Here is a 13,343-nt window from a genome sequence, read left to right on the forward strand (position 1 = left end):
TTTTTTTAACTCTTGTTTCTCCATTCTGTTCAGGTTTATTTCTTTCTTCTGCTCCAAATTGTTGATATGAGTTCCAATTTCTTTCTTGTCACTGTTGGTTTCCTGTACATTTTCCTTTATCTCACTTTTCATAGCCTTCATTTTTTCCTCAATTTTGTGACCATATTCAAACATTCTGTGAGCATCCTGATTACCAGTGTTTTGAACTTTGCATCTGAATGGTTGGCTATCTCTTCATTACTTAGTTGTATTTATTCTGGAGCTTTGATCTGTTCTTTAATTTGGGCCATATTTCTTTGTCTCAGTGCACCTGTTATGTAGTAATGGGTGGAGCCTTAGGTATTTGCCAGGACAGGGCAACCCACACCACTGAGTTGTGGCACTGTATGTGGGCGAGGGGTCCGAGAGAGAACAATGCTGCTTTCTGAGTTCTCAGCTGGCTTTCAGTCACTTCCCCCTCTACCGACAAGCAAATTGGGCCCTTCTGGTGCTGATTCCCGGGCGGGTGGGTTTGTATACATTCTAGGACCCTTGGGCCTCTCTGACGAACTCTCCTGTGAGGCTGGGAGTTTCCCCCGTTGCCGCTTCGACCCCCACAGTTTTTTTCAGTCAGAGGTTTTGAGGCTTTATTTTCCCACACTGGAGCCCTGGGTTGCGAGGTTTGTCTGCTCCCCAGTTGTTCTTCCTGGTTTATTCCCATGCCAATAGGGGACTGCCCATTCTGCCAGCTGCCACGTTTCCAAGAGTCCTCTCCACCCTGGCTGCCCATCTCCACCCCTCCTACCAGTCTGGATGAATGTTTCTTTGTTAACTCTTTGGTTGTAGGACTTCCATACAGTTTGATTTTGTCAGTTCTGGTTGTTTTTGTTTTTAAATTTGTTGTTTTCCTTCTTTTGGTTGTGCGAGGAGGCAAAGTGTATCTACCTATGCCTCCATGTTGGCCAGAAGTCCAGTTCTTAAAGTTTTAAGAAGTCCTTCCCTAAATGCCCTTCTCATCTCCCTCCCCTCCCCCAGCACTTATCTCTGCCTGTCAAACCCTACTAATTTTTAAAAAAGGTTCTGTTTATTTTTATTATTTATTTTTATTTTATTGATTATGCTGTTACAGTTGTCCCATTTCCCCCCTTCATTACCCTCCACCCTACACACCCTCTCCCACCCACATTCCCCCCCTTAGTTCATTGCCATGTGTCGTAAGTTCTTTAGCGTCTACATTTCCCATACTATTCTTGCCCTCCCCCGTCTATATTTACCTACCATCTATGCTACTTATTCTCTGTACCTTTTCACCCTCTCTCCTCCTCCCACTCCCCTGTTGCTAACCCACCATGTGATCTCCATTTCTGAGGTTCTGTTCCAGTTCTAGTTGTTTGCTTAGTTTGTTTTTGCTTTAGATGTGGTTGTTAATAGTTGTGAGTTTGCTGTCATTTTACTATACATGTTTTTTATCTTTTTTTTTAGATAAGTCCCTTTAACATTTCATATAATAAGGGCTTGGTGATGATGTACTTCTTGAACTTGACCTTATTAGAGAAGCACTTTATCTGCCTTTCCATTCTAAGTGAAAGCTTTGCTCAATAGAGCAATCTTGGATATAGGTCCTTGCCTTTCATGACTTTGAATAACTTCTTTCCAGCCCCTTCTTGCCTGTAAGGTCTCTTTTGAGAAATCATCTGACAGTCTGATGGGAACTCCTTTGTAGGTAACTGTGTCCTTATCTCTTGCTGCTTCTAGAATTCTCTCCTTAATTTTAATCTTGGGTAATGCAATTATGATGTGCCTTGGTGTGTTCCTCCTTGGGTCCAACTTCTTTGGGACTCTCTGAGCTTCCTGGACTTCCCAGAAGTCTATTTCTTTTGCCACATTGGGGAAGTTCTCCTTTATTATTTGTTCAAATAACTTTTCCATTTGTTGCTCTTCCTCTTCTGGTACCCCTATAATTCGGATGTTGGAACGTTTAAAGATGTCCTGGAGGTTCCTAAGCCTTTCTTCATTTTTTTGAATTCTTGTTTCTTCACTCTTTTCTGTTTGGTTGTTTCTTTCTTCTTTCTGGTCCACTCCATTGATCTGAGTCCCAGTTTTCTTCCCATCCCTATTGGTTCCCTATGCATTTTCCTTTGTTTCACTTAGCATAGCCTTCATTTTTTCATCTAATTTACAACCACAATCAACCAATTCTGTGAGTTTCCTGATCACCAGTGTTTTGAACTGTGCATCTGATAGGTTGGCTATCTCTTAGTCGCTTAAAAGTATTTGCTCTGGGGCTTCGATCTGTTCTTTTATTTGGGCCATTTTCTTTGTCTTGTTGTGCTTCTTACGTATGAGGGGTGGAGCCTCAGGTGGTCACCAGGTCGGGTCACCCCAGTTGCTGTTTTGTGACACTGTCTGCGGGGGAGGGGTCCGAGAAGGAACAATGGTGCTTGCTCTACTCTTTCTCAGATTTCAGTCCCTTCTGTTGCTTCCCACAAGCAAAGTGGGCCCTTTTCGTGCTGATTCCTGGGTGGGTGGGCTTGTGTATGTTCCAGGACCCTTTGGGTCTCTCCCACAAACTCTCCTGTGAGGCTGGAAGTCTCTCCCGCTGCCTCAACCCCCACAGGTGTTTTCAATCGGTGTTTTGAAGCCTTATTTCCCTGAGCTGGGGCCCTGGGCTGCGCGGTCTGTCGTTTCCCCTTTGCCTGGTTTGTCTGAGTGTGAATGTGGGACCGCTTGGTCAGCCAGCCACCCTGCATGCCTCACTGGGTCTGCGTGGGGTCTGTCAGCTACTTCCTGGTGCGCCAGGGTCCGCAAGTCACCAATCTTTTTTTTTTTTTTTTTTTTTTTTGCTGCAACCCTCTCCACCTGGTGCCCAACTCTGCTCCTCTTATTGGACTGGATGACTGTGTCTAACTCCTCGGTTGTTGGACTTCCATACAGTTCAATTTTCTGTCAGTTATGGTTGTTTTTTTGTTTGTTTGTATCTAAATTTTTGTTGTCCTTAATTTTGATTCTGCGAGGAGACAAAGTGTGTTTACCTATGCCTCCATCTTGGCCAGAAGTCTCCCTACTCATTTTTTAAGGGTCAGCTCAGTGTCACCTTGGCTATGGAGCCACCTCACTGGAATTAAGCATTCACCCCTATGTGTTTTCATAACATTGTATCTAGAATTTGATATTCATTTGTTTGCTTATTCTCTCACTCCTCCCCAAACCAAACTTCTACTTTAATAAATGCCAGTTTCTATGCTAGTGAATAAGAATAGAGAGATGAAAAAAACCCTCATTTGTTATTATGGAAGAACTCACAATACAATGAGAGATATGACATATAAACAACCTAAACAAATTATTGAGTAAGTGCTGTAATAAAACTATGAGTAAAGTGCTATGGGAACAGGAGAGTAATTAAATCTGCTGGAATGGGTTTAGATATATGTGTTTAGGGTTGGGAGGGGTGTGGGTGGAGGAGATGAATTGCCAGGAGAGCCTTCACTGGCAAAGAATCATTTGGAATGAATCTTTAAGGAGGGATTGGATTTTCCTCCAGGTAGTGAATGGAGGATTAGTGTTGAACAGCATTCCAGGAAGCAAGAACAACTGCATATTTATCATCAACTGCTTTGAATTGTTGTTACTGGATACATGTCTCTCTTCTGCTAGCCTGCACATTCCTTTAGATCCTTATTAATTCTTTGTATTGCTGTGGTGTTGAATGTCACTTGGCTTTTGTTTCTGATTTTATTTGTTTAGATCAGGGAATGGGTTTTGGTCATTTCTGTTTCCCCATTTCTTAGTTCAGTGTCTAGTATAAAGTAGGTATGCAAGAAATATTTGAATGAATGAATAAAGAAAATCAACTTACATTGATTTGGGGCACAATAAGCAATCTATGCAATGACTCTCGTTGATTATTTGTATACCTTTTTTGAATGATAGATTTGTTTTTAAAGGAACGGTATGATTGCCAAACTGATTGTCTCTCCGGGACAACTGTAATTACATAGAGGAATTTACTTAAGAGTGAAAACCAGAGATAGATTCACCCAACTAATAATTCAGTTTAATATCATTAGCTATAACCTGTTTCTCATATGGATATAATCACATGCATGCACAAACTTGTAAATTTTTACTTTCAAAAAAAATCCCAGATGACCATCTCTGGTGGCCATCTGGATTTAAGGTTTGCACTAACAAAGCATGCTGTGATAAACATCTGTTTGGAATCATCACTTAATAGTGGAAAAGTTAAGTCCTGGCCTGATTCACTTTCCAGATTAAAAATGGACATCCAGTAATTTATTTAAGTGTTTTATGAAAGTAGTCCCATGTCACTAAATAGATTTTTCATTTTCCAATGAGTGAAGGTAAGTGCTAATGTTTGATAAATGGTCTTCAAAATACCTAACCCAAGTCTAAACAACCTATCCTACTAAACTGGCTCTTCTGTTCCACTTGTGTGGCAACTCCTCAAGAGATCACAGGTTGTAAAGTGGTTGTGAATGAGTGAATGCCTTCTAGGTAAGTTGACTGAAGATATGGCACTTGGAACAAGAGTTCATTAGCACTAAAATAATAAAAGATTTGGAAACAATCATCCACTTTAAGTAGGGATCATTCCATAACTATTAAATCCCTTCCATTGTATTGTTTATGCTTAACTCATTACCTAGTCAATTACTGTAGAAGTTACTTGATCTTGAAGTTCACACACACATACACACACACTGTGATATACCCATCCTGTAATAGAGTTGATTATTTCAAATATTTCCTTTATTTCCTTTGAAACAAGTTTAGTATGTTGGTGCCATCTCACCAATTACAATATATTCTTGTTTTTAAAGATTTTATTTATTTATTTTTAGAGAGAGGGGAAAGGAGGGAGAAAGAGAGGGGGAGAAATATCAGTGTGTGGTTGCCTCTCACATGGCCCACACTGGGGACCTGGTCCGCAACCCAGGCATGTGCCCTCACTGGGAATTGAACCAGTAACTCTTTGGTTTGTAGTCCATGCTCGATCCACTGAGCTACACCAGCCAGGCACAATATATTCTTTTATTAAGACAAAAGCTCTCCTCTGATAATTTAGTCTCCTGTAATTCTCTTTCTTATGTCCAGGTTTATGTCCTTTGGTTTTTATGCTTCTTGTAATTTTGTTACATAGTTTTATACAAAATTGAGAGACGATTCTGTCAAAAGCAGAGTAGGAAGCAATCCTATCTAGTGATCAAGAACATGGATTTAGGTGTCTTATGACTCTGGACCAGAGTCTAGCTTTACTAGTAACTATAACATGCTCATTCTTCCTCTCTTTTATTTTTTCTTTTTTGTTGGTTTTCACTCCAGTCTTCTTTCCATATTTACCATACATTCACTGAATATTTTTTATGTGTCAGGCAACATTTCAGTTGTTGAAGACATTATGGTGAGTCAAATAGGCCTCATCTTTGGTATTATGAAGCTATACTCCAGTGCAGGAGGGACACATTAAAATACAAATGCAAATAAAATAATTACATATTGTGGCAAGTGCTCTGAATAAATAACTGGGCTTGATGAGGAAAAAGGCGAATGAAAAACTTAAGAAAACAACAGTATCTGCTAGGTCTGTTGAACATTAAATCAGAAAATGTGGGTAAACAATTTAGCATGGCTTATTTTTTATTTTTCAATATTTATCTGTTTGTTTGTTTGTTTATTTATTTGTTGTTCAGTTATAGTTGCCCTGACTTTTCCCCTGTTGCTCTCCCCTGCCCCATCCCCCACTCCCACAGTCAATTCTCCCATTGTTCACGTCCATGAGTCCTTTATTCATGTCCCTTGACACATATTGTGCACTTGGTAAGTGGTAATAATAATATGGTAATAGTTAATATGATAATGATGATGGGGTCCCAGCCCTTGAAGGGCCTGAAGTCTTTTGAAAGACACAGAATATATATAAATTATTATAATATACCATATGAATATGAAATTGAGGCACAGATAGTTTAAGTCATCAGCTCAGTATCACAGCTAAAAGTGGTAGAATAGAAACATGAACCTAGGAAGTTCTGATGTCAATGCCCATAGTCTGATTTGTTACACTAAACTCCCTCTGAAAGAGCCCATTTAGTTTCTCTGTTCTCCTAGCTCATTGAACACATTACTATTATAGCCCTTACTAGATTATATTTTTAACACCTCTTTCTATGTATATATATCCCACTAGACTCTGGAATCCATTATTCCTCCTTGTTATTCCTACTACCTAGACACTATGTCTCAAATGGAATAGATGTTCAATAAACTGTTTTAAATAAATGAATGAAGAAATATAGGAGTATGTATACAAAGGCCTGCATAGACATTCTTTTTCCCAGAAGCGGGTGCCAAGCTATTCAGAATGGGATACTACTCTATTGTTGTATGAAGATAAAATATCTTTTGGTGTTTTTCTTCTGAGGACAGAATATTAAACATTTTAAATGAAGAGTGTGAGGAAGATCAAATGATGATAATTTGAGGTATTATAATCCTAACATGCTGATAATATGAAAAAATCACAATTAAAGAAAAACAAACTCTAAGAACAATAAACCTGGAGATGGTAAGATAATTTTCCTCACAGAGAAATTCTTCATGGGTAAGAAGGAACTGACTGGGATTTCTTTGAGAACTTAACATAATTAAATTTACTAAAATAAATGTGCATTTAGCTGCCATATTTGTTAACTCCTTGAGGGAAGGGGATATAAACCTCATTTGCTTTTGTATATTGTACAGTGACTAGCTCAAAATCGGTGCCAATAGGTGTACTTTTAAATAAGTGGACTCTGCAAGAACTTAGCAATTGTACAAAGTGTGGCTTACTTGCAATGCTTATTTCATAGACCCACATCCACATAAAATCTCTTTGCACTGTGTGGTTCTGAACCGTGGACTTAGGTTTCTAGTCATTTCTGCAGAAGATAGTGGTCCAAAGCTGGGTGAGACATTGGACCTCTGGAATATATGAGGACATAGATAAATGGTGAATAATAGTATTAATGACAGTAATTATAGCATAACTAATGATGGTTAACAGTTATTTAATACTTGTATGTGCCAGGCACTGTTCTAGGCACTTTATGTACATTAACTTAAAACTCACAACCACCTATGAAGTATGACCTCTCATTATTCCTGTCATCATCCCCATTTTACTGCTGAGATACTAGGAATAGAGAGTTTAAGCAACCTGTTCATGGTCATACAGCTAGACTGCAGTGGAGCTAGGGTTCAAACCCAGGTAGTTTGGCTCCACAATTCATGCTCTTAACTATTGCATTGTCCAAAAAGTTCATTTTGTGTTTTTAGTATGATGATTCTAGCAGCACTTAGTTGTCTTTAACTTCATTCAAAATAATTTTGTTACATAGTGGGGAGTCCACGGGCTATGGAAGACTGACAGGTTACTGTTTACAGAGTGGTCCTGGAAATAGCACTAGGAATATCATGAGAAAGGAAAGAGATAAAGGAAAAAGAGAAGTTTAGAAAACGCTTGCATGGAACACAGGAGAAATCCCCATCTTTAGCATATCACACCCATACAGTAGGCACTCAAGAAGTATTTCCTATGAAAGATTACAGTACAAGGGCAGGGTTGGGTATCCTAGAACTAAGTAACATTTTGCTTTCTGTCTCTGGCTAAAGAAAGGAAACAGCAGAGTAAATCATATTTTGGGTCTGCATTAAGCCTAGGGATCAAGGTTTTTCTGTTTGGTATATATTGTTCATGAAGCAATACATTGTGCATTGTAGGTGTTGTTTTGAGTCCCTATTCATTTTCTTTGAAAAGTAACAATCCATCATTGTTTGTGAACAATGCACTGAAGCCCCACTCCATCTCTGACCACAGACGTCACCAGCAGTGATGCCACAGCTTGCATCATTGTTTTGCAGGATTAGAGAACTGACAGGCTTCTGTAAGACAAGGCTCCCAGGCAGTTTAAGAGAGATAATGCTATTTAGACAGGCAAGGGCTTTGTCTCCTTGTGAGTGTTATCAAGGAAAGATCAAAGAGACCTCACGAAGTCACAACATATTCTTCCTTGGGGAAGTGAAGAGCAAAAGAAAAGAAAAAGGGAAAAGAAAATGGAAAGAGAAGGTTTTTATGCTAGCCTATATAGTAGGGAATCATTCTTACACAAACTGTGGATGTGGTGAGGTGTGCAGTGGGAGATAGTAGCCTGATCCTCAAGGTATGCAGCTGAAAACCTCAGGGTAGAGGGTGGTTTCACAAACCGAGCCTCACTCATCCTGGAAGATTCACTGTTCTAGTCTCTAAGCTGGATGGTCATCGAGATAGCCACATCCATATTGGACCAGTTATATGGATGCTCAGGGCTTTTAACTAGATCTATAAGAGGCTAGGGCACCAAGACAGACTTCCAGACAGCAGATGCAGTGGAGGCGGGAGCATATCAAGGAAGAAGTCCATATGTTTTGGTACGTGTCTCTCCAAGGAACATACAGTATATATCTTATATTTATGAAGGCAACAGGTATAGTGGAAGGAATATAGACCTTGACACCAGAGAGATGTAAAATCAAATATGGGCCCTATTATTTACTAGCTTTCTGACTTTAGGCATGTTCTACATACTCTTTAGCCTATTCGTTCGCCTGTACTTGGAGATAGTGAAACCTATCTCTCAGGTACTAAGCTAATGATAATAATGTTGATTCCTAATATTGCCTTAAATTCTTATTATGTACAAAACACTGTTTTAAGGCTTTATATGTACTAAGTAATCTAATCCTCATAAACCCATGAGATAGGTAATTTTTGTCTTAGACCCATTTTGCAGAAAAGGAAAATTAAACACAAAGAAATTAAGAAGTTGCCCAAGGTCACATATGGAGTTGATGCTGGAGTTGAAATTCAAATTTAGGCAGTATGGCTCTAGAGATGACACAATTTATCATTGCTATATATCATCACTACTGTATAAAGAATGCTGGGCTGGATATCTGACATACAGCAAGTACTCAATCATAATCTTACTCTAACTTCCTTCATCTTTCCCTTCCTTTTTTTTTCCCCAGTTAGGAATAAAACCACTTATCTGCCATTTGGGGATCTCTTCTCCCACTTATCTGAGCTAAAGCCAGGGACCTTCTTTTCTGAATGGCCTGGCACAAGTTGAAGAATCTCAGGAATAGCTTGTCACTTCATGGTTATTAGCTAGATGTGAGCCAGGAGAATAGAATGAGGTTGGATGCAGGGGTCCTGGAATACTGGTAGGTTCCACCACGGGAACCTTGGAGGGTTTCCTCAGTTAGTAAGAGCAATGGATAACCACACTAGACAGGTTCTCTAAACTAGGGTCCTTAATTCTCCACCCCTGGCTTCTTGGGATTCTGAAATACCAGTGAACTATTACTACCCTGGTCTAGGGTAAATGGCCATCCCTCTAGTCGTTAGGACTGTGTCATCACATTCATTACATATTTCCTCACTTACTATTTAGATAAACAACTTTGAAAGCATATATTGGGTGGCAAAAATGCTACCTTACCCTAGCTCTTTTAACATCTGCACTAATTCCCTGTTAAGTCACATAGTTCTTTTCCTGGTTTTGAAACAGACATATTAATATTTCTGTCAGGATCCTAAATGTTGTAGCTACTGGTTTTCAGCTAGAAAAGTTAATATTTAACAGATCAACTAATTGAATTTCAGGTACTGAGCATGATCTTTAAGTTAATGGCATGACTGGGGTTGAGGGCAGAATGGAGAAAGGAAAAATAAAAGAATGGGCTCTGTAAGTTCCCACAGCTCCGTGGTCTATGTTTTCCTGAGGTAAGTTGTGTAAGACGTGACTTGGCAACCCAGCTGCTACACTGTTGGATGTCTGGCAAGATCTCTTTGAGGAAAAAAAAAAAGAATAGCCCTGGGGTTAATTCACAAGTCATTTTTGCTTTGGCCTTTATTGCTGAAAAATCTTTCCAACATTTTTCAGTCCATTTGTTTGCCATAGGAGATAGAGTACAATGAAGATAAATATAGCATGAACTAGATGTGGAATCAGAAGGGCTGAATTTGAACTCTAGCTCAACTGTTCACTTGCTGTGTAACAATCGCTCACATCTGTGTCTGTCAAAGTGTAGTCCTGCCATGTACATCAGAATCACCTGAATATTAATTAAACAAACATGTTAAATCCATCATTATTGGGTAACATCAAGGTGAAAAGTCCATGTATTCCTGGCCTTTGAGGGGCTCACAGAGTAACAGGAGAGACAGACATGAAAAGAAAAACTGTTGTATAGTTTGATAATGGCCAAAAAGTGAGATGATGTGAAGAAGGAGGATGCAGTTACTCTGCTAGGAAGGAGGTGGTACTGGAGGACAAAGGGGAGCATAGAGGAAGTGATAGAAAGCTGGAGAAGGTGATTTAAGGTGAGTTTTGAAAGATAAGCCAATTATTATGGTACTGTGGATATCTTAAAATGTGTAGGAGATATGGCTGTATTTGTACTAAGTATAAATACTAGCATAGTCTTATTTGGGAGGATGGGCATTTGTGGAGAATATTTTTCATATCACTTTACTTATTATTCCTCTCTCCTACAAGTACAATGTTAAAAAATTGGAGTCATTTTGTATTTTCCAGTTGGTTGGACTTTGAGAGGATGGTATTAGACTATAATGTTGACTTGCTTTGCAAGTCACTAACTACAAGGCCATGATCTAAGTCAGGAGGGAGGGAGACTGCCCATGACCACTATATACAAGTTAAGTGTTAAATCCTAATGATAATGGGAACTTTGGCTTGAGAACTAGCTATCTCAGCAGAGTCATCCTCCTCAAATATTAAGGGCAATGCTATATATACACATACAGATGCATGAGGCAGTGATTAATGGCTCTGCTTTGGGCTAGCAGGTCTGGCCCCTTTCTAGTTTCTTTGTATAAGCAGCCCTACTTGAGTTTTCAAACTGTGCCTCAATTTGACAAATAATCATGAACCTTTAGTATATAGAACTTTGCACTGTTCCCCTCCAACTTCATGTTTTAAAGTGACAATTTTTTTTTTTCTGCAGCACACTTCCATCAACCTCCATAATGCCTTTGGATAGATCAAGCATGATACATTCTCAAGCCTTAATGCTGTGTGACCCTGAAAGAAGAAAAACATACCTGAGTTCTAATCCTGACCCACCACTTAGCTGTGTAATGCTAAGGAAGTCACATAATGTCTCTGTTCTTCATTTCCACATCTGAAAAATTAGGATAATAGCCCTGGCTGATGTAGCTCAATGGACTGGTCATGGGCCTGCAAACCAAAGGGTCACTGGTTCGATTTCCAGTCAGGGTACATGCCTGGGTTGCAATCCAGGTCCCTAGTAAGGGACTCATGAGAGGCAACCACACAATGATGCTTCTCTCCATCTTTCTCCCTCCCTTCCCTTCTCTCTAAAAATAAATAAATCTTTAAAAAATTAGGATAATAATAGTACCTTTCTTATATGGCTGTGGTAAGGATTAAAGGAGAAAATGTGAAAAGTGCTCATTGAAGTGCCTAGCTTCAGTAAGTGGTAGTAGAATACTAGAAATTATTATTAAATTATTAACTATAGTGGACATTACCTCTGACAGCTTCTGGAAAACAGGGGTCACTGCAGGTGAAAAGAGAGCAGAATGTTATAATTCCTTCAGGTATAAAGAATAGGATAGTACCAGTATGGGGACCAGCCATTAATAATAGTGGGGAGTATATATAAACTAAAAAAAAAAAAAACAACAACAAGATGGCTTCTCTTTAACCAGTTTCTACCAAGAACACTGTCAGAAAAAAGAGCAGGACTAATTCATATGCCTCTCATCTGACGCATTTTTTTTAAAAAAGTGGTACTGCTAATAAATTCCTCAAATGATTTTATCGTGTTACCCTCCTCCTCCACTGTATATACCCCTAATTCCTCAGACCTGCTGTCAAATCCCAATTGCTGTTTTTTTTTCTCCAAAAGTATGGATTGCCTTTTCATCCATGTCCTTTCTCTCTTAATCACTCCAGGTGATAAGAACAGGAGGCAATAGGGTAGGCAAGAGAAGAACTTGCTCTTTATCACCAGTTTCTCAATAAAACAGAGGGAGGTTATGGCCATGGCTTTGACCTCCACGACAGTTGGGCAGAAGACACCAACTGTACCAGTTTACTTGAGGAACAATCCATGTGCAACTGATTTGGTCATCAGTTTGTGATTCTGGGACAGTATTAATAATAGTGTCTTTCCTGAAATAATTCTTACATATGACATATTTTGCCCAATTTCATTCAATAGTTCTCCTGTAGCAATACAACAATAGTAGTCCACAAAACAAACACATGTGAGTTATTGACTTCTCTTCCTTTTATCCACTTTTGTTGTAACTTAATTTTTCTTCTTGAGTGAATCTCCAGGCCACTAGTGACATCACTATTTATCCATCTGTGTGTTTCTTTTAAAATTTGGCATTAACCTGGAGGAGACATAAGATGTTAAAAAATAAGACAGCTAAATTGGTGATGATCTTCAGAGAAAACCTTCCAGGGATTGGTAGAGCAAATTTGATTTGAAAATGATTACAAAGGGCGAATTCCCTGTAAATAATGAATTGGAAAGAAAATCAGGCTGGGAGTATTTGCCTATATACTTATTTCCACATGGAAGAAAAGGCATAATTCCTGTCAGCCTGTGCTTGTAGCATGCCTAAATGGCCAGAGAAAACAACCAGTGATAACAATAAATACACATGTCCACCAGTTTACTGTATTCTCTGTTAGATTCAACACCAAGGAAAGCCGTAAAGATAATAAGTCTTTGGGTAAGTACCCATAAATCCATGGTTACAGTTTAACCACCTAACTTCACATTCCTAAATGACCATGCCTCTGTTTTTTGCTCTCCTAGAAGCTAGAAGTTCACTGTTAGAAAAGGGGAGGGAGGGGGAGGAAACAAGGCAGCTGAAATACTCAATTACCCCAGGAAAATTCTGGGAGAGCATGCTCTCCTCACAAATCACAACTGCTTGGGAAACTAACTGCTTTGTCATTGGGAAGCAGCAGCAGGGAAGACTGGCTGAGGTTTTTATCAAAGTGAACCTAGTTTCCAACAGTACTGTCCCTTAAAAATTTAGCATATTTTTGTAGATCACATTCTATTTTTCACTGACTCACACTCATTGCTTAAGTTAAATAGATTAGATACAAAGGAGGATTTATAAAATATAAGCATAGAGCATAAAACAATGATGCAATGAAAACTGTATACTCAACATGTAGTTTAATAAAAAGAATACAACTATTACCCTTAAAGGTCACCATTTGCCTATCCCGGATTCCTTCCATCTCCCT

General features: G+C 39.0%; 1 protein-coding gene across 4 annotated transcripts in view; it reads right to left on the reverse strand.

Moving 5' to 3' along the window:
• The window catches only part of ENOX2 (ecto-NOX disulfide-thiol exchanger 2), a 358,832-nt gene that overhangs the window by 106,709 nt on the left and 238,780 nt on the right, over positions 1 to 13,343 (reverse strand). For 2 of the 4 annotated variants that reach the window (XM_028522517.2, XM_028522520.2), the window contains exon 1: positions 6,832 to 6,934. The exons of the other annotated variants lie outside the window; for them this stretch is intronic. In XM_028522517.2, the coding sequence (XP_028378318.2) occupies positions 6,832 to 6,865 (34 nt within the window). In that variant the 5' untranslated portion in view covers positions 6,866 to 6,934. Of the gene's footprint in view, positions 1 to 6,831; positions 6,935 to 13,343 lie in introns of those variants that run through there. 4 annotated transcript variants of the gene reach the window in all.

Source organism: Phyllostomus discolor, chromosome X, assembly GCF_004126475.2.
Source record: "Phyllostomus discolor isolate MPI-MPIP mPhyDis1 chromosome X, mPhyDis1.pri.v3, whole genome shotgun sequence".
Classification (NCBI taxonomy): Eukaryota; Metazoa; Chordata; class Mammalia; order Chiroptera; family Phyllostomidae; genus Phyllostomus; species Phyllostomus discolor.